The sequence below is a fragment of the Leptonotus elevatus genome, chromosome 6, assembly GCF_054856555.1.
Source record: "Leptonotus elevatus isolate MCC_2025b chromosome 6, RoL_Lele_1.0, whole genome shotgun sequence".
NCBI lineage: Eukaryota > Metazoa > Chordata > Actinopteri > Syngnathiformes > Syngnathidae > Leptonotus > Leptonotus elevatus.
The window spans coordinates 16,359,594-16,377,418 of NC_141244.1; the positions used below are offsets into that span (position 1 = coordinate 16,359,594).

Sequence of the window (17,825 nt, forward strand, 5' to 3'; positions counted from 1 at the left end):
GGCCGTTCATGTGATTTAAGTCCAAATCGACTTTCCTCACCTGTGCAGCAAGACAAGCTGCGCGCTACAAGTCACGCTGTTCCAGTTAATATGAGCAGCACCTTGCTGTGATGACTTCATTAGGAATTCAATGTCTCGGAGGGCAAGCAAGAATGTATGATGAATATGCTAACAACCTTCGAAGGAGAAGAATCTCTCTTCTCAGATGTTGGAATGTACAGTTCCCTGAAGGCAGCGTGTTTTCACACAAGGCTACTCGTAACCCTTATAGATAGAATTTATAAGCATTTGATGACCCCATTATGGACTCTTTGCTGTTTTGAAAGTGGCATGGCTTCATCTTATTGTGATCTCTAACCCTCACTGGAGCGGCTCCCATTGGAGTGCGATGCAATTGGCGTGAGAATCAGCAGCTTGGAAAAGGATGCAGTGCCCTCACCAGGTCCTGCGCTGCAAATGGAGGAGTCGAAGATTGGGCTTGCACTAAGGAATAACAAAGAAGTCCGTTTTCACACACAGTTGTGTGTCCAAAAGGTGAAATTCATCATTTGAGTTTGCATTCTCAATGTTTGTGGTTCGAACCGGTCTTGTATTTGAAAAGGATGAAAGTAGCGCAAAGACAAAAATTGGTTGAACCTTGTATGCTGATAGTTATAAATGGGAGCCTTTCAAGTACCACTTTAAGGTTAATCACTAGTGCATGAAGCTCAAAACAATCCAAAGCAAACTGGATGAAGTGGTTTATTTATTATGTCTTCTGGGGAGGAAAGTGAATACTATTCTAAGGGCACATGACTGACGGGGGCCTAGAAATTCACATTTTCAATTGCAGCACTAAAGTCAAGGTGAGTTTTTTTTTTCTCTCTCTCTGAGAGCCTCTGCAGAGATACACACAGTAGCTGGTGTAAATTTCAATCTGTCAGTCTGTTTGACTCCTAAACTTAAGATCCTCCTCTTGGTGACTTTGTGACCTTTTTTTGGGGTGCTATTGCTGTGTCTCATGGCGTTTTCTCAACAGCCCTGGACCTAAACATGGATTCAGCAGCATCGTGAACATGTAGTGATTGATGAAATGGCTGCGGTCAGGAGAAGTGCTTTTTTTTTTGTGCCAGTTATGTGTCTGGCCAGGCCCCTGGTACAATTGTGGAAGGTTTCCCAGCACTCCAGAACCGAAAAAGTGGCATCAACAGCAACTTGAAAAATGTGCAATTTTGCAACAAATGACAAAATAGCCCAAAATTGAACCTGGGAAAAGTGCCATTTTTTTGCTATTTGTGTTTTCCATCTGGTTTGTCTAGTGTGCTTCCGGCACTCCTGGATTTAAATTGCTATGTAGAAACTTATTTTTTGTTTAGTTGAGTTTTTTTTGTTTTTTGCCATTTCTGTATCTGGCAAGGGCCCCAGATGTGTGGTTGGTTTCCTGGGCCTCGAGAAGTTTAGTTTTTACCAATTTAAAAAAAAGAAAAAATAAAATGTGAACAACAAACTGAAAAAGTGATATTTAATTAAATTTCTGTGTCCGCCAGGGGTGTCTTAAAAGCTTCTTCACCTACTTAAGAAAATCTTTCAAACTGTGTACCCAAAGTGATCTCATTTCCATTTCTGGCATTTTCCAACAAAAAAAGGACCTACAATATACAACACTTTGGAAAAACTGTTATAAATAACTAATGCATACCCTGGATTAAACACAACAGATGATAGTGACCGCTCAAAAACTTAGAGCCTTATATGGGCATATGTCTCCTCGTGATGATGTCATGTAGTGTCATAGCTCTTCAATCAATGAAAAGACAGCCAGAGGGTGTGTCCTCTTGGGTCAGGAAGACACACTCAGGGCAGTCACGTGTTACTCAAGTTACTCAAGATATGCAGTAAGGTGTTTCAAGTAGATAAACAGCCCAGGGGGCAATTTGCATACCAGCATAATTCGAGGAGGACTGACATCAGACTAGAAGGTTGGCTACGTTGAAACATGAGGCATTATTAGCAGCTGGTTTGGAGTATTTGCATTAGAAACAGCTGCAAGAGCGAGCAACAAGGCAGCAGCACAAAAGAATAGAGGACTTTTTCATCAGTAGGAAGCACGTTAGTGGTCTGACAGAAAATTTCCTGTGTCTTCACTATGGGGAAGTCAGGTAAGTACCAAGCCTGGCCAAACTGCACACGATGTAAATCAAATGACTTGTTTCCTTTTTTTGAATCGAGTTGCTTTTATTGTATTCCATGCTGGCTGTGAGGCAACACTGACATTTGTGTGGCTGTGCATTACTGTATGAATGTGCCCATTGTGTTGGAGGAGTGGAGAAAAGAGCAGTGAGTGATGGCACCGCACTTGGGCGACAATCACTGGTAATCTCTGTCTGGCCTCTAAACGACCACACTCGAGCAGTATGGATTCTGCAATAAAATTTATTGAACTCTGTGTTCAATAGTCGTGTTTCCTTTTTGCCAGGCTGATGTCTGACATTCCCCGCTGCCTCTCCTTGATATGTCTCTCAGCCTCAAAGCAATTTGCAGAGGAGGTGCTGCAGTGCCATAACGAGTACAGGAAGAAGCACCAGGCTCCAGCACTCAAACTGAGCAGCAATCTTAGCAAAGAGGCTGCCCGGTGGGTACACGCAAAATATGTACTCGTGCTCACACAGAACGGAAAACTGTCAAATTCGTTTGGACCACATCGACAAGTGCAATACAAGTTTGTGTCGCAAGTTCAAAAACAAAGCAGATGGTTGGTTCATGTGTGTTTTTATTTTTGTGCCAAAACAATCACATCTTGCATAAGAGTCATTTAATGTCCTCGGGCGTGTGGTATTCTGAAAGCGACATTTGGAAGAACATAAATAAACTTTAATTATAGGACACCAATATGGAAGATTGTCATGCTCAACACAAAATTAAGTCAATGTTGCAGAATAACACGTTGGAAGAACAGGATGTAATGAATATCAAACAGATCAATACATGCGAAAAGATGAAGGCTCAGATATTGACAGTAAACATACTTGAAATGCCACTACTTTCAACATATAAGGTTAATGTTTGTTTGTTTTTTCATTTATATGGACCTGAACTCAATACATATGCTTCTGTCACTCTTTTGTGATACATTTAAAAACGTACACAAAACATTCTATACATCTTCTATAGCCTGATATACAGTGTTACTAGATTTTGTTTAAACAACAACAACCAAACATTTATATTACCAACTCGTTAGTGAAAAGTAAATTTGCAACTAAAATGCCCTTTAAATGCTAACTCAATTAGAAGAGGCTAACCAGTGGCTACTGGCTAACAAGCTATCACATTCTCATTGATGTGTTTTTTGTTCACAACAAAACCAAATGTTTAGCTTTAATACAGCAGTTTTGTATTTGTGAAAGGTCAATTTCCAGCTTTAATGCACTTTAGATGCTAACTCAATTAGCAGAAGTTAACTAGTGGGTAGTAAGTAAGTAGCTAAGGTGGCGAGCTAACAAGGGCTATCAAATTATCTGGTGTGTGTGTTTTATTTTATTTTTTTTGCTTAGGCCTACATCAAAGCCAATTGTTTAGATTTAGTATACAGCAGATTTCAGTTTTGTTTTTAATGATGTTACATTATTGTATGTTGTAGATAAGGGGACAAAATCAAAATTGGAGTACTAAGATATTAGCATGCGAAGAAGCTTATCTGCTATGTTATCACTTTTACTCCCTTATTAAGTGTCATATTATCCATGTTAGTTTGCTTGTCTTGATATTTATTTTTAAATTCATGATTCAAGGTGTATTAATGAATGTCATTGTCTCCTTAAAGTTATGCTGAGAGTTTGGCGAGCACGCGCATCCTAAAACACAGCGAGGAGTCCAGTAAGGGGAGCTGTGGAGAGAACCTGGCATGGGCGTCCTATGACCAAACAGGTACATCAATGATGAGCTATCACAATAATCATGGGACAAAACGTTCTCTGATCGAGGAGCACCCATCTAATATTCACTGTCAGTGGTTGGTTGGTCGCAACTGTTTAGCATGAAGTAAAGCGCAAAGGCACATTCTTCTCTTGAGAAGCGTGGATCCTTTTTATTCTCTTCCATTTTAGAGCTCAGAAGGCATGATTCAGTGCTGAAAAATGCGTCGCTGTGAGTCATAAAGCATCTCGAATGGAGCCGCACGGGGTGACCAAAAGTGCAGCATTGTAAATAAAAATGTAGCCCGTAGGGATTTGTGCTGATCAAAAAGGATTCTGTGACAATGCTGTCATTGTGATTATGGTGTGTGACAGTAGAGTGATTTGATGGCGCCTAAATTGAGGTTACTCTGCGTGCAGGAAAGGATGTGGCCGACCGCTGGTACAATGAAGTGAAACAGTACAACTTCAGCTCTCCTGGGTTCTCCTCTGGCACTGGTGAGAATGGTCATTTCATGGTTAGTAGGTTCATTGGTTAAAGTAGCACTAAGGAACTTTTCAACCATAATAAAAATATTTTCATAATTTTTGCTGGCACTAAGCAACTTTGAGGAGGATGGTAGGAACACTGCCACACAAAAAAACGACAAATGTGCTGACTTATGGCATACGTCGCTTCCTCCTTTCCCGATTTGTTACAAAGATGGAAGTCAATTTGAATGTCGACGCACAATTACTGCTTTCCTGGCAGAAGCTGCAAAACAACTGAAAAGTTTTGTCTGGTGAAAAAAAAAAAAAAGGAAAGCTACTTGAATAAAAGGACAGTCAAAGATCAACATTGGCCTTTTCACTCACTGGAGCGAGCTGAACACAATGTGCTTGTCTTCATGGGAAATGTGGTCTTCCTTCAGGCATAACATTAGCACTTTTGTCTATATGGCGCCGCCGTAATCAACGTAAACTGAAAGTTCCTTAGTGTTGCTTTAATGAGACTTATTTGTTGGTTGTTAGCGGGATTTCCCAACCTTAATTGAGCCATTGCTGACATTTTGACAAAATCAACTCCAAATATAAATGTGATGTTTATGCTCAACTGAATAATATTATTTGTGGGATAAATTAGATGTACTGACATTAAAATGTGCATTTTTCATATTCCTCCCCAGTCTTATCCGACTCGATTATTTGTGACCTTTCCATTTGGCCTATAAATCCCTCGTCCATTAGCCGCGGCATGCATGATGATGATGTTGTTGTTGTGATGCTGATGTCACGCCGCAATCAGAATGCGAGCGTCTGACTCGGACACCCGCCATGGGTCAACTGATGGCAAATCACATCCCTGGTCTTCGTGTCACTTCCAGTCTTTGGAGACATCCCTTTGCAGAAGGCGACTGCAGTTGATTGCACACTCCTTGCAGCGCCACATGCTGCTTCATGTTCAACTAATGAGGGGGAAAAAAATTACAGAGAGACCAATGTTAGCATTCTTGTGTATGTAAATATTTAGAAGAGCTTCCATTTGTTTTAGAGTTCAACTCAACTTTTTATGTGGTCCTTCCTTCGACAGCAGCTTTGATACCAAACTTGCTGTTCAGAAAACCATCTTGAACCATTTGGAGAAAAAAATCTTATTGAGTGTTAATTCTGATGTTCATTTATTGTACTTAAAATCATGTCTTCATTTTGATAAGTTATATTCAAGTAAAATATGTTTAAACAGGGATGAAGCAGAATCTTAGGCTCTGAGTTAATCTCCCCTACATTTAAATGCACAGTCAGCTATAATAAAAACAAATAAAAAAAAAAAGAGAGAAAAAAGAGGATGTTTGGTCCATTCACTTCTGGTATGTCAACATATTGTATGAAAACGATCTTGTGACAGTCAGTCATTTCCTTCAAAGGAAGCCTAAAATGATATGCAGGCATATTGATGTGATAATTTATCATTCTGAATTCAAATGTAAAAAAATAAGCAGGTTCAACTGCAGTGATTAAAAATAAATACATAAATAATGAACTACCCATTTATGCACTGTATTTTGGTCCAGTGCCATGGCTCTTGCTCTACGTTTCCTCAACGTAATGACGTCACAAGAAAGTAAAACACACTTTTGAAGAGTTGCCCATTTATTTCGATGCTCATTGAGTTGTTTCCAGAAAATTCTAGTTGAATGCCAAATCTGGAGTGTCACTTTTAGGCAGCAATCATGGCTCAATTGCGCCATCTGCTTGCCGCTGCCCAGTAGTAAAAGCGGCCAGGCTTATATTTGCTTCAAGATGTGTACAGTAGTGACTCCATAGCTGATAATCTTGTTGGTGGACATTACCGAAAACATTCATGTTAGATCAATTGAAGACTCTAAATTGTCCATAGGTGTGAATCTGATTGTGATATTGTTACATTTTGAAGCTAGGTATTATTTTTTTTTAGATATTATGCTTAACTATGTTAGGCTGTGAAGTGAATTTTTAATAAGCACAGGATGATCAACATTGCCATCGGCGATCATCAGTGGTGTCCAAAATCCTGCCTGGAGGCCATTCGTGGCTCTTTTTTTTTTTAATTAGCTCGCAGAATATTTGAAAAATAAACTTTGTACGCCATCTGCATAAGAACACTAACAAAAAGGAAAAAAATAATTGAGTTGTACAGGTTATAAGTCATTTTTTGCTGATTTAATGTGGCATTTAAATGTTAAATTGCATAGCATAACTTGAATGCCATTTGATTGATTTTTAACATGTTTACTTGAAGAGGAAAAGGTGATGAATATAAAAAATTCTGTTCGACCCATAGGCCATTTCACAGCAATGGTGTGGAAGAACAGCACGAGGCTGGGTGTCGGCAAGGCCATCGCATCAGATGGTTCGTCTTTCGTGGTGGCTCGATACTCTCCAGCTGGGAATATCACCAACCAAGGACACTTTGAGAACAACATCCTCCCTGCTAAAACTCCAGGCTCCCCCTCCTAAAAATGCCGGTGACTTGACTTAAACTCAGGGGAGCGCCACTTATTGCCTTGTGGAGAATTGTTCTGCCATCCTGCATTGGACTTCTAAACGGTACAGTGTTTAAAGAGAAAAGACGTACTATTGTTTACTAACACACAGGGACTCAAGTTGGTCTGTATTTGTATGCAAATAGCAGGCATGTGATTTTTCCGCTAATTCGCGGAATTCCGCTTTTTTTTATCTCCCCCCCAAAAAAAAAATCCGATTTCGTCTCTCTACAGCATTCCGTTTTAGTGTTTCCGCAACTGAAATGAAACCGATCTTGCGATTGGCGGAAGTCTCCGTGTTGACCAATAAGAGCGCTTGTTATAAAGGCATAGGCGTATGCCATTGTTTGTTGATCAATAAACGCGCTTGTTATAAAGGCACAGGAGTATGCCATTGTTCATTTCTCAGACGTTTTTGCCGGGTGTTTAAAAAAATGTCCGTGATCGAACGCAAAGATGCTCCGCGAGTTAAGGAAATTGACAAGATCGTAAAAAACAAGTTTCGATGGGACCGGTTAGAGAAGGATATATCTACAAATGTCGGAAAGAAGACTGTGACGTATTTGTTCAGTGACTTTATTCGGAAGATCGATCGTGCCGGGAAAGCGCTTTGCATTTGGTGCCGTGATACCGTTGACGATGGTGCGAGAGGTTTCAAAGCTCTTGAAAGTCACGCAAAGAGCAAAAAACACGTGAAAGAACTCCAGTCAAGAACAACAAATTATTCCATCGCTGGAAGTTTCGGTGCCCGAACGAAAACTCCAAAACTTTACGGCCTCCAGACCTTATTGACATCACAATCGGAAGCGGTAATAGAGAGACGTGATCCACCCCAACAACCTGTACCAGTTGCTGACAGAGTCGTGAATTTTGAGGTCGGTGGTAAACGTTTCAAATTAATCGAAATCAAATTTTCGAAAATATTATAACGTAATAAAAATGGTCATAAATATTTAACATGGTTAATCATTGACACAAACTCAAATGCATGCTGCATGTTTGCACTTTTCAGGTTTCAATATGTTGACTATCTTGATGTATGCAGTTACAGAGATGATCTTAGTCAATCCGAATGCATGATTGTGTTTTTACCAGAGCTTGCTGCATGAGGTATTTTATGTTTTTGTTATGCATTATGTATTAAATTAAGAATGATTGATTAAATGATTTATTGCATGGTAAATATATATGATGATATTCTCAGTGATAGTTTTTAAAAGCAAAGGCAGTCCAATGTTTTTGAATGTGACTGATTTTGAGTTGACTAAAACTGCAATTTTATATGGGATAGTTCAATATACATTGAAAATTTATGCTGTTGTTTTGTCTATTTCTTTGTCATCTGAGTGCATTGAAAGTACTCAAAAACACGGAAAACCCATGAGCTCTGGACCTAGCTGAGTGCCCGCGGCCCCCAGACCCCCGGCTAAATTTTCAGATAATTTCACTTTGGTCAAATCACATGCCTGTTTTGTTTTTTGACCCATCATTTCCCCTCACAAATAAATTATAACTATTAAATAGATTGATATATAATACAAAATATGTCAAATGAAGCTATTCTGTGAACTGAGGACATTGTAAAGATACATTCTATATTGCATATTATTTTTCCTGCAAATACATACGTCAACATTTTCCCCCTGTAATACTTTATTCACTTTATTTCAATTTCATTTCAATGTGGCCCTAAAACACCTTTGTGAGAAAGCCAGTATCCTCATGTTACATTTACCTCACCTGTGGCCCATAGGGGGCAACTGAGTGCTCCCACATCTGTGGATGCATCCATCAAATCTTAGAAACATTGAATAGATGTGACGCACCTCTGTGGAGTCCTGATCTTATTTTACACATACACGCACGCACACACAGGGCCTCAAACAGCAAGACACACTGACCGCTGGCGCTCCTGCTGCAGCTGTGCTCGCTGGTGCAGGCGTCGGAGAGCTTTTTCCTGCTTGCGTTGGTCCTTCCATGACTTTGAGGCCACGTTGCGAGCAAACTCCCTCTGCTTGAGTTCTTTCAGTCTCTGCAGTAAACACACATAAAGGAAGGAGTTGAGGGAGGCATTCATTGCGCTTAGCATTTGCATGTTTCTCTTCAAAACATGTGGCCAATTAACTCTATTCAGCCTTCAATGCCAAGCTTGAGAGCAAATAAATGGGTGAATTCTCGATTACGGGGCACAGTTGAGATGAATGAGTGACATACCTTAATGATGGCGCTGCATCTTTTGGGCACCAAGAGTGACATATATGACGTAATCGTCTGGTTTTTATGACTGTTTAACAGTTTGGACTTTTGATCTACTGGCATCTATTTTGGGGCGTTGTCTTGACATTCTGGGAATAACCATGAGATAAATTAAAGGGGGAATTTGCAATTGAAATAATGCATTGATTTTTTTGTCATATTGGTTAAACGATCATGACAGTAGTGCGTTATAAACATGATCTATAGATTAAAAAAAAATAATCAAGAAATAAGGACGATTTTGCCAATTGCTGTTGACATTCATGCGGTGTCTGAGGAACTTTATGCCCCTTAAATGACTGTCGACGGGGGAGGGCGGATGGAATATTTTTCTGGTTGATATGCGTCTTGTTTATTGATCGACGAAAAACACTTTGCTGGCCAAGGAAATGTTTCCATCGACAGGGTGATGAGGGTTGGGGGGTTCTTTGCCCCCCCTTCGGGTGATGCTCGGGGGCCATTGGCCCCCACCTTTGCACGTCACTGCTCTCAATCTTTTGGCAATATTATTTTGGGGGATGTTGTTATTCAATGAATTGATTGAATCAAGCCAATTAATTAATTGAGTAATCATTTTAACATTGTCAAATTTAGTGTGATTGTGACAAAACAAAATGGTTTTTTTTTCCAATACAGTGCCCCAAAATTTCAGTGTACTTACCTAAATTGTAATTTATTTGTACATATTTCCATTGATTCCAATGGAGACTGACCAACATTTATGTTATATGATAACACAATGGAATCCCCATTTAACAGTAATAGTTAATAGTGAAAGGGGCCATCCGTTTAAGCCGATTGTCTGTTAAATAGAAGCACAAAATATATAAATAAGTATATAACACCCAATACAGTATACAATTATTGTTTTGTACATTTTCTGGTGGCCTAAAAATGCCTAATACAGTACAAAATTATTGTAAATATAAAAAAAATAAAAGCTTGAAAGTGTTGTTGGTGTTCGGGGCGCATACAGCTGGGCGCTTTCAACGGCCACAAGATTAGCGCGTTTTCCTTTTTTTCGACTCAATAGAGTAGGACTTGACAAAAAAACACTGTATCATGTACCAACATTACATAGCATGTTTGAAAAACGTGCACAAGCGCCTGAGTCAACAACAGTCATGGATATGGCTAGTGAAATATGACACGCCCCTTTTGAGCTGCTTGGCTATGCTTACGCTAAACTAATGTCCACGCTTTGTATTGCCTTTGGTGAGAACGCCGCCCCTGCCAACATGGCCGCCACGTATTTACGTCTGTTAGCAGCAACATCATTGACAGACTTTGTGTCAACTATTGTACAAGTGAACCTATATGCATTAAAACAGACATTGAGATTGAGTCCATTTAGAGCAACCGCGATGCGTTCAAGGCCCACTCTATGACGACTTCACAGTGCTGTGACAAATAACAATTAGCTGTGCTTTGTTTACACCCGTTTATGACGGTGAAATGTGTCTTTCACTCTAGTTGTGCAGATTCTCTCAAGGATTCTTGCCACATTTTTTTTTAGATTTTCTTTTCTGACAGACTGTAATCCTTCCTTTATCCACACTTGGCAGGTATGTGCATGTGCATGTTCGCGCACCTGTCTTTGTCTGCTCGTCTGCATCGAAGGGCTAAGGAGGGACTCGGGAGTTGGGGAATAGCTGCGGCATTGTCCCCCGGATCTCTTTGTTGCACACTTCCAAACACACATAAATCTTGGCTTTTACCGTCACAATTGGGTGTTTACGTGACATGTTATTGCATTTGTTCGGCAGCATATCTCTCAATATAACGATTACGGTTACTTATTCCCACCTATTATCCAGAATGTATGACACACGCTTGCATGAACGCACATCACATTAGCCCCTCAGACATTGGATCTATTTATACACTCGCACTCTTTCACACCTAGATCTAACGCAAGAGATGACAGATGTCAGGTTAATCTGTGCTGAGTCTCGCACAAGCGCTTGTCTTTTTACATTATCATTTGATGCTTAACATCCCACTATCATCTCACCGAGGACACTAGGAAGCACCTGTGGGTTGCGTGGCTTATTTATACACATGCCAGGATCAACATTAGGTACCACTACATCCAGCTAATAAGACCAAATGCAAGCGCTGTATAATTTTTTTTTTACCTATATACCGCAAAATAATTTGTTCGTTAACAGGCTACTTCCTGGTTCTTTGAATATGACATACGTAAAATGGTGGGTGGGTGGTGCCCCCCCCCCCATTTGTTAGGCTTTTATAGAGGCCTAATTTTTAAGACCTGCAGATTTTATTTAATTGTGTTGAAACTTTTAAGATGTTCAAAATGAAAAGTAAACACAAAGCTTTTTATTTCATCAACTGTTGCCGTGGCGACAGAAGAAAAATGATGCAAATTTTGATGGCCTTATCATTCATGAAAACATATAAAACGTGGATGGATATATTTCAGAATTTTTTGGGGGGGGGGGTGGGGAGGCTCACTAGCACCTCCTACAATGAATGAAGCAGCCCGGTTTTGTGTTTCACGTAGGTCTATAAAAATTGGGAGCCATATTTAATAGATCAAGACCTACAAAAAAGTATCTTGGAGCAATACCATGAACCTAATAGGAAGTCCGCCATTTTTAATTTCCTTTTAAAATTTCCATTAAATTTTCCATTTAATCTGATGTAGTTTTCCGATTTGGGGGTATATTATTAAAATTTTCAATGTGCCAGTAGCCCAATGTGCGTGTAACCCAAAGTGGACCAGACTGCGAGGGCCCCTCAGAGCTGCTCGCAGCAATAGTTTTCATTGTCTCCGCCCATGACTTGAAATGAAGCGCTGCCATTTTCAAGCCCCTGCATTGTCTGAAGCACTAAAACGCTGCAAAAACTACTATTTAGCCTTCTTCTGCATAGTTTTTTTTAAATTAATTTTTTTATAATAATATTTTGGTATCTGAGGTGATTTACAGTGGTGGGGCATCACTTTTTATTGACCACTGAATTAAATAGCACAAAACATGATGAATGAATGATGACGGGATTATTTCCATTTTATATTTTTGGGAGTGGTTGAAAAAGAGCAAATATAGAAAATAAATTCCTCACATAAAAGTGAAAACAACTTTGGGCCTCGGTATTTTTGTTGGGACAGATCTCTATATCCTTTGCATACTGGGGCGGTGGGGATTCAAGTAATGGAAAAAGTCTACTAAATCCAACGATCTAAAATACTTGTAGATGGATTTTTTTCCCTGCGTATTTACTTTGGGTTGTTTTGCCATCCCTCAAAGATGGAAATTGATTGTGTCAGTTGAGCATTGGGCCCGCTAACAAGCCAACAATTTTGGGTGGAGATGATCAATATCTCTCTCACAGTGTCAATCAAAATAATATATTCAGATGTTCAATTATGGACGCAAAGTCAGTTCATAGCGCAATTATACTGTGTGTTTGATTTGAGGGCTTGTGTCAAGTTTTGAGGGTCTTTAACGGCAGATCTGTGAGTCATATTAAACATATCCTTGCATGGCGGAGCGTACATAATGAACCAGAGCGGACAAGAGAAGAAAGACGGGCGCAGGATGAGATGAGAGTTGGCGTGCTCGGAGCTGTCCGTGATGATGAGAGCCAGGAGGAATATGCGAAGATGCTCCTTCCTGCAGCAATCACACTGCCAGGTTATTGTTTGCTCATAAAAACGAATGCCGTTGCTATATTTAGCGTGGGCAATCACATCACAGGTGCCCTCTTCCCCCCTTTAAAGAGGACTCTTATGTCTTACGCCTCTGATATCTTGCCCCCCCTCGCGTGTCCGTCTCGCCGCTTGCCGTCAAGCTCAAATCCCCGCCAATCGATATTCCTTCCGATGTGCGCAGCTTCGGGCTGTTTGGTGCCTCGCATTATTTTTGAAGGATGCGTCCATGCAAATGTCTTGATTGCTCTTTATTTAAATGAGACGCATTTACGTTGTAAGGAGCAATTTCGGTCATCGTCTGTAAACGCTGAGAAGGGCTCTTTGCAGACATGTTTAACCCTGAATCGATGGTAAGGGTTGCAATCAGCTTCTGTTCTCCAAAGCCAATACTCCTGCAGGGAAGTCGTCTTCGGCTGGAATTTCATCTGCTGGCTTCTTGCATGCATGCTGCGCGCGCGCGCGCGTGTGTGTTCTTCCAGCGCCAGTGGCTACTGTCAGCTCAGTGCCTCATGCAGCTTGTTTCCTGTATACGTGCCGCTGGCTAAAACAAAGCATTAACATTGGCCTGCAGTTGCTTCGATTCATTTCCAAAGAACAATGACAGTGCGGTTGACAGTCTTATTTAATGTTCATTTCATGGCCCGGTGTGGGCGTCTGGATGCGGGAGGCGGGTTGGCTCGGTTAAGAGATTGCTTGTGCGCCGTTCGGGCGTCTGTACGTTTATTGTACCACTTGGCATGACAACACAAAGATGAACGAGCGTGTGCTAACAGCGGAACTTTCAGCTTGTTAGTCCAAAGTACAGCTTGTGTATGGAAATGGGAATGAAAGCAGAGCACAGGAGGGAACCTGCTGCCGGGCCTTTTCTTAACGCTCCGTTGGCCTCATCTTGTCCAAACTGGAATAATGCAATCATACTTGAGTCATGACTAATAGTTTTTCTTTTATTGGTGTGTGTGTCTGTGTGTCGGGGTGTGTGTGTTGGTGTGTGTGTGTGTACTCCGGAGTTGTTCTTCAAGTGGAAATATAAAAGGGAAAGTTAAATGAAAAAAAAGGCAACTAGAGTTATTTGGCTCTAAATTATTTTTGTTAGCAGTAATTACCATTTTAGTTTTGTGTTATATTTGTACATTATGCATTGTGGTAATTATTACAAGTTAAAATTGTGATATGATTAGTGCACTGCATTAAATGGGTAACATAGTAACCTAGTGGTTTAAATATCTGCCTCACAGTCCTGAGGTCCTGGGTTCAATCCTTGGCTCCAGTACTCTGGCTTTGTCCCACATTCCAAAAACATGCACGTCAGTATAGATAGATGAATGACTAGATAGCTAGTTCGATAGATGGATGGCTAGCTAGCTAGCTAGTTGGATGGATTGCTAGCTATCTTAAGATGGATGGATTGGATTGGATTGGATTGGATAGATGGCTGGCTGGCTGGATGGATGGCTGGATGGATGAATAGATAGATAGATAGAAAAATAGAATGTTTGAAAGAAATAGGCCTTTTTATGTAAATAGAAAAAGTCTTATAGACCCAGTACACACACCAGGGTTTTTCTTAAAACATAGACCTGACAGTTACCCACATAGTGGATGTAAATTCAACGTGTTGTTAAGATGTAACCCAAGGGCAGCAAATACAATGAAAACAGCAGGGGGCCTAAAACGGAACCCTGTGAAACACCATACGATAGTGGGGCAGAGCAGAACTCAGAGCAACCAAGGTGAACACAAAAAGTTATGTCAGCTTGGTTAGGTAGGACGAGTTAGTCTTTATTTTCAGCGATTTCCTCGTTCCTCAGTCGAGGCGCTTCTTTGATTGGCTACATTCCGTTCCACAACATAGTTCACGGATTCATGACTAGGGGGAGTCGTCGGCTTTCCCCATACACATGACGATTTTTGGTCGTAAATATTGAACATGTTTAATTTTTGAGGTTGTAAGTCCTGACCAGTTTCGTACCGTTACTGGGAAAAATCCATTCGCAACACACCTTAGAACCATATTATAATTTTATAGGATAATCTTGTATGTTACATACAACAGTGAGTGGCAGTGATTCAGTGTGGAAGAAATTACTTCATTAGATTTATTTATTTAGAAGCATTGCTAAAATTGTCCTTGAACAAGTCGTAAATCCCCACATTTCCACTTTTCCTCCTTCCTAGAAGACCCTGCGCATTTATCTATATATACTTCATAGGTACTTTTAAATTTGCGAATTTGTAACATAAACTCAAATGCATCTGCAAATGTTTTCCACGAGCACTGAACGTGTTCCCTCACTGCGTCTTCCCAGAATTGGCACAGTTTGGACCCGCCTCCACCAATGCAAATGGCCATCATTCTAATGCACATCAATATACATCTCTGCCTGGAGGCTCATTCTTCATCACTGATGTCATCACTCCTTCGCATCAGAACTCATAAGATGTCATCCCAAGGCCATGCGCTTCCTGCTGGTGTCTAACTACCAGTCTATTGCTCCTGTTCACATCAAATATTAATTGGCCTTCATTATTTCTCATCTCTCTCGTTTTCTTATTAGTTTCTCCTGATTGAAAATGAAATCTGATGAGAGTGCGTGAGGGTGAATTGCAGCGCTTTTCAAGAAAGCATTCGCATCAACGCATAATTCCACAACAGGGGGATCATCAGAAATGCCCCGTTTGTGTTTTCCAGCACAAGCACGGCAGCATCTCGTCATGTACCTGCTTGTGTGCGTGGTCGTACGAGTTGATGTGGTTGTCAAACTCCTGGTGGCGCAGGTATTGCTTGTCACACAGCTCGCAGTAGAAAAGAGACTTCAAATCCTCCACTGAGCAGCCTAACGCTCGTTCGGCACGCTCCTGTGGAACACACACACACACACACACACACACACACACGCGCGCGCACACACAAAACGTCAGATAGAACAAGAGAGAACGACAATAGGAGGCGAGGATGGAGAGAGGGAGGCAATAAAGCGACAATAACATAAAGGCTTAGAGCAGAGCGTTTACCATTACAGCAAATCTGCATCCCGGAGACATGCCTCGTAATAACCCGGACATGTGCTCTGCATATAGCAGTTAATTTGCGTTCCATTAAAGTACTTTGCTGTAGCTACGAGCTAGTAAGTTAGCCAGCATTGGTTAGCGGCCGGATTAAAATTATTGTTGGAGCGTTATAGCTGTTGGATTAATGTTACTTTAAAGATTTAATATACTTTTTTTTTTTTTTTTTTTACTTTTCACCGAGAATCCACTTCCTGTGTGTCCAATGTGTTTGTGCATGTTGCACTCGCTAGCTGCAGATTTGAAAGGGGGTGTGTCACTGTGTCACATGACAGCGTCACAGTGACAGGTTAGCAGGCAGGATTTTACAAAATCATATCATTTTTGTCTCATCTTTGTTCATGAACTAAAATGTCCATAGATTTTAGTCCAGGTTTTATTAAGTGAAGTACATTTTCTTCATCAGTCACTGAAAATGCATTGATTTATTCCCAGTTACTGTTTATTAATGAGGGTTTAAATCTAGTCTAATCTAGTTAGCGTCTGGCGAAAAACATGTGTTGATGAAAATATTTTTGTTTCATTAACGAAATTAACACTAGTCACCAGTGAACCCTCATGATGAATAGTTGAGGGTTGGAGTCAAATTAGGGCCATCTTGGAGTGGATAAATTTACCATTAAATTTTAAATCAAGCTGAATTTAATGTAACATACAAAGGCAATGCACTTGCCCAAAGTCAGCTAAAATAGCAACTCTAATGAGAATAAGCATTATAGATATCAAGAACAGGACGTTGAGGTAGGACCAGAGGCAAAATAGTTCCAAAAAACATGCTGTTTAATTAACAGGCTGGGCTGGTACGCGTCAGGGCAACGGTAAAAGACAAGGTCAATAATCAAACAGGGTCGAAGCTTACAAGGACCCAGTGGCAAGAACAAGGAATGTTAAAATGTTAGGAAAATGTACAATGAGCTGGAGGTGAGCCAGAATGAGATATACGAGTTTAAATACATGGGGTAATCAGGGATAACGAGGTACAGGTGAGTGGCACAATCAGGAGCAGGTGAGCACAAGAAAAGTGTGTGGGTGTGTGTGTGTGGAGGGGGGCAGTACACACATGTCTGTATAAAATGGATGAATGCTTTGGTAATGTCATCTACTTTCATTTTACTTTTATTAATTCTTAAACTAAGAAAAACATGACTCCGTTTGCTGACCAAACCAATAAGACAGGTTAGCCGTGATTGGCCGTTAGCTATTTCCTCAGCATACGTGACGCCATCTTCGGTTGACAGCAGATGGAAAAATTTGTTTTTAAAGCTTTTCCGAGTTCAAACCAGGAAGTGTGTTCGGGAACGCCCTCTAGAACTCGGAAATTCCACTTGCAAAGTCGGGGAAAAAAAGTAGCCCGACTTCACCGACGGACTACAAGTGACGTCACTCTACAATGGCGACCCCTTTGGAAACACAGACCGTGAATGATAAAACACAATTTACTCAAGTATAAAACTAGATAGCTTTCTTCATTCATAAATATTCGACATAACTTCACATAACACAACGTACGTGACAGTATGCCGCATGAATTTATACGGTGAACTACTGAACTGTATGGAATGCTTATGAAATAAGATAAAAACAATAAATGAAGCAAAATTGCGAGAAGGTAAGTTTGCTGGAGGTCAAAATGAGTTTTGAGGACCAAAATAAAAAAACAATTTGTCACTATCCGCCATTTTGGTTGTTTACTTTCGCCTCGAACGGTTTCAGGTCGAAACTGAGAAAAAAAACCTCAGATATATCCGACTTGTGACCATCCTCGAATGCAGCATTAGTCATGTTGGAGTGTTGAACAACACAAAATGTTATCGGTTTGTTGTTGTATTTTTCTTCTTCTTCTGTCTCTAACGGGTTGTTCTTGTCAAGGCGTGTTGTGTTTTAAAATTATTCAAATTAGAGGCATTAGATGATGGCAAAAAGGGATGAATT

At 40.4% G+C, this 17,825-nt stretch overlaps 2 protein-coding genes across 6 annotated transcripts in view; one reads left to right on the forward strand and one right to left on the reverse strand.

Moving 5' to 3' along the window:
• Positions 1-1,842: 1,842 nt before the first annotated feature.
• On the forward strand, positions 1,843-8,725 carry LOC147172292 (Golgi-associated plant pathogenesis-related protein 1-like). 4 transcript variants are annotated; one of them, XM_086077571.1, is made up of 5 exons: positions 1,843-2,138; positions 2,456-2,611; positions 3,803-3,906; positions 4,314-4,411; positions 6,694-8,725. In XM_086077571.1, exons 2-5 carry the CDS (start codon positions 2,460-2,462, stop codon positions 6,889-6,891), a joined length of 552 nt encoding a protein of 183 aa, XP_085933697.1. In that variant the 5' UTR covers positions 1,843-2,138; positions 2,456-2,459; the 3' UTR covers positions 6,892-8,725. The 4 variants fall into 4 exon arrangements, with proteins under 4 accessions (XP_085933697.1, XP_085933698.1, XP_085933699.1 ...); XM_086077572.1 differs by having other exon boundaries at positions 2,503-2,611; positions 6,694-8,723; XM_086077573.1 differs by having other exon boundaries at positions 4,314-4,391; positions 6,694-8,722.
• Positions 2,732-17,825, reverse strand: part of LOC147172293 (zinc finger protein 804A-like) — a 61,761-nt gene continuing 46,667 nt past the window's right edge. Inside the window, exons 3-6 of one of the 2 annotated variants that reach the window (XM_086077563.1) lie at positions 15,546-15,683; positions 8,797-8,927; positions 5,438-5,499; positions 2,732-5,338 (exon numbers count right to left, since the gene is read on the reverse strand). In XM_086077563.1, coding sequence (XP_085933689.1) covers positions 5,175-5,338; positions 5,438-5,499; positions 8,797-8,927; positions 15,546-15,683 — 495 coding nt within the window. In that variant the 3' untranslated portion in view covers positions 2,732-5,174. The remainder of the gene's footprint in view (positions 5,339-5,437; positions 5,500-8,796; positions 8,928-15,545; positions 15,684-17,825) is intronic. The other variant, XM_086077564.1, reaches the window with a different exon arrangement.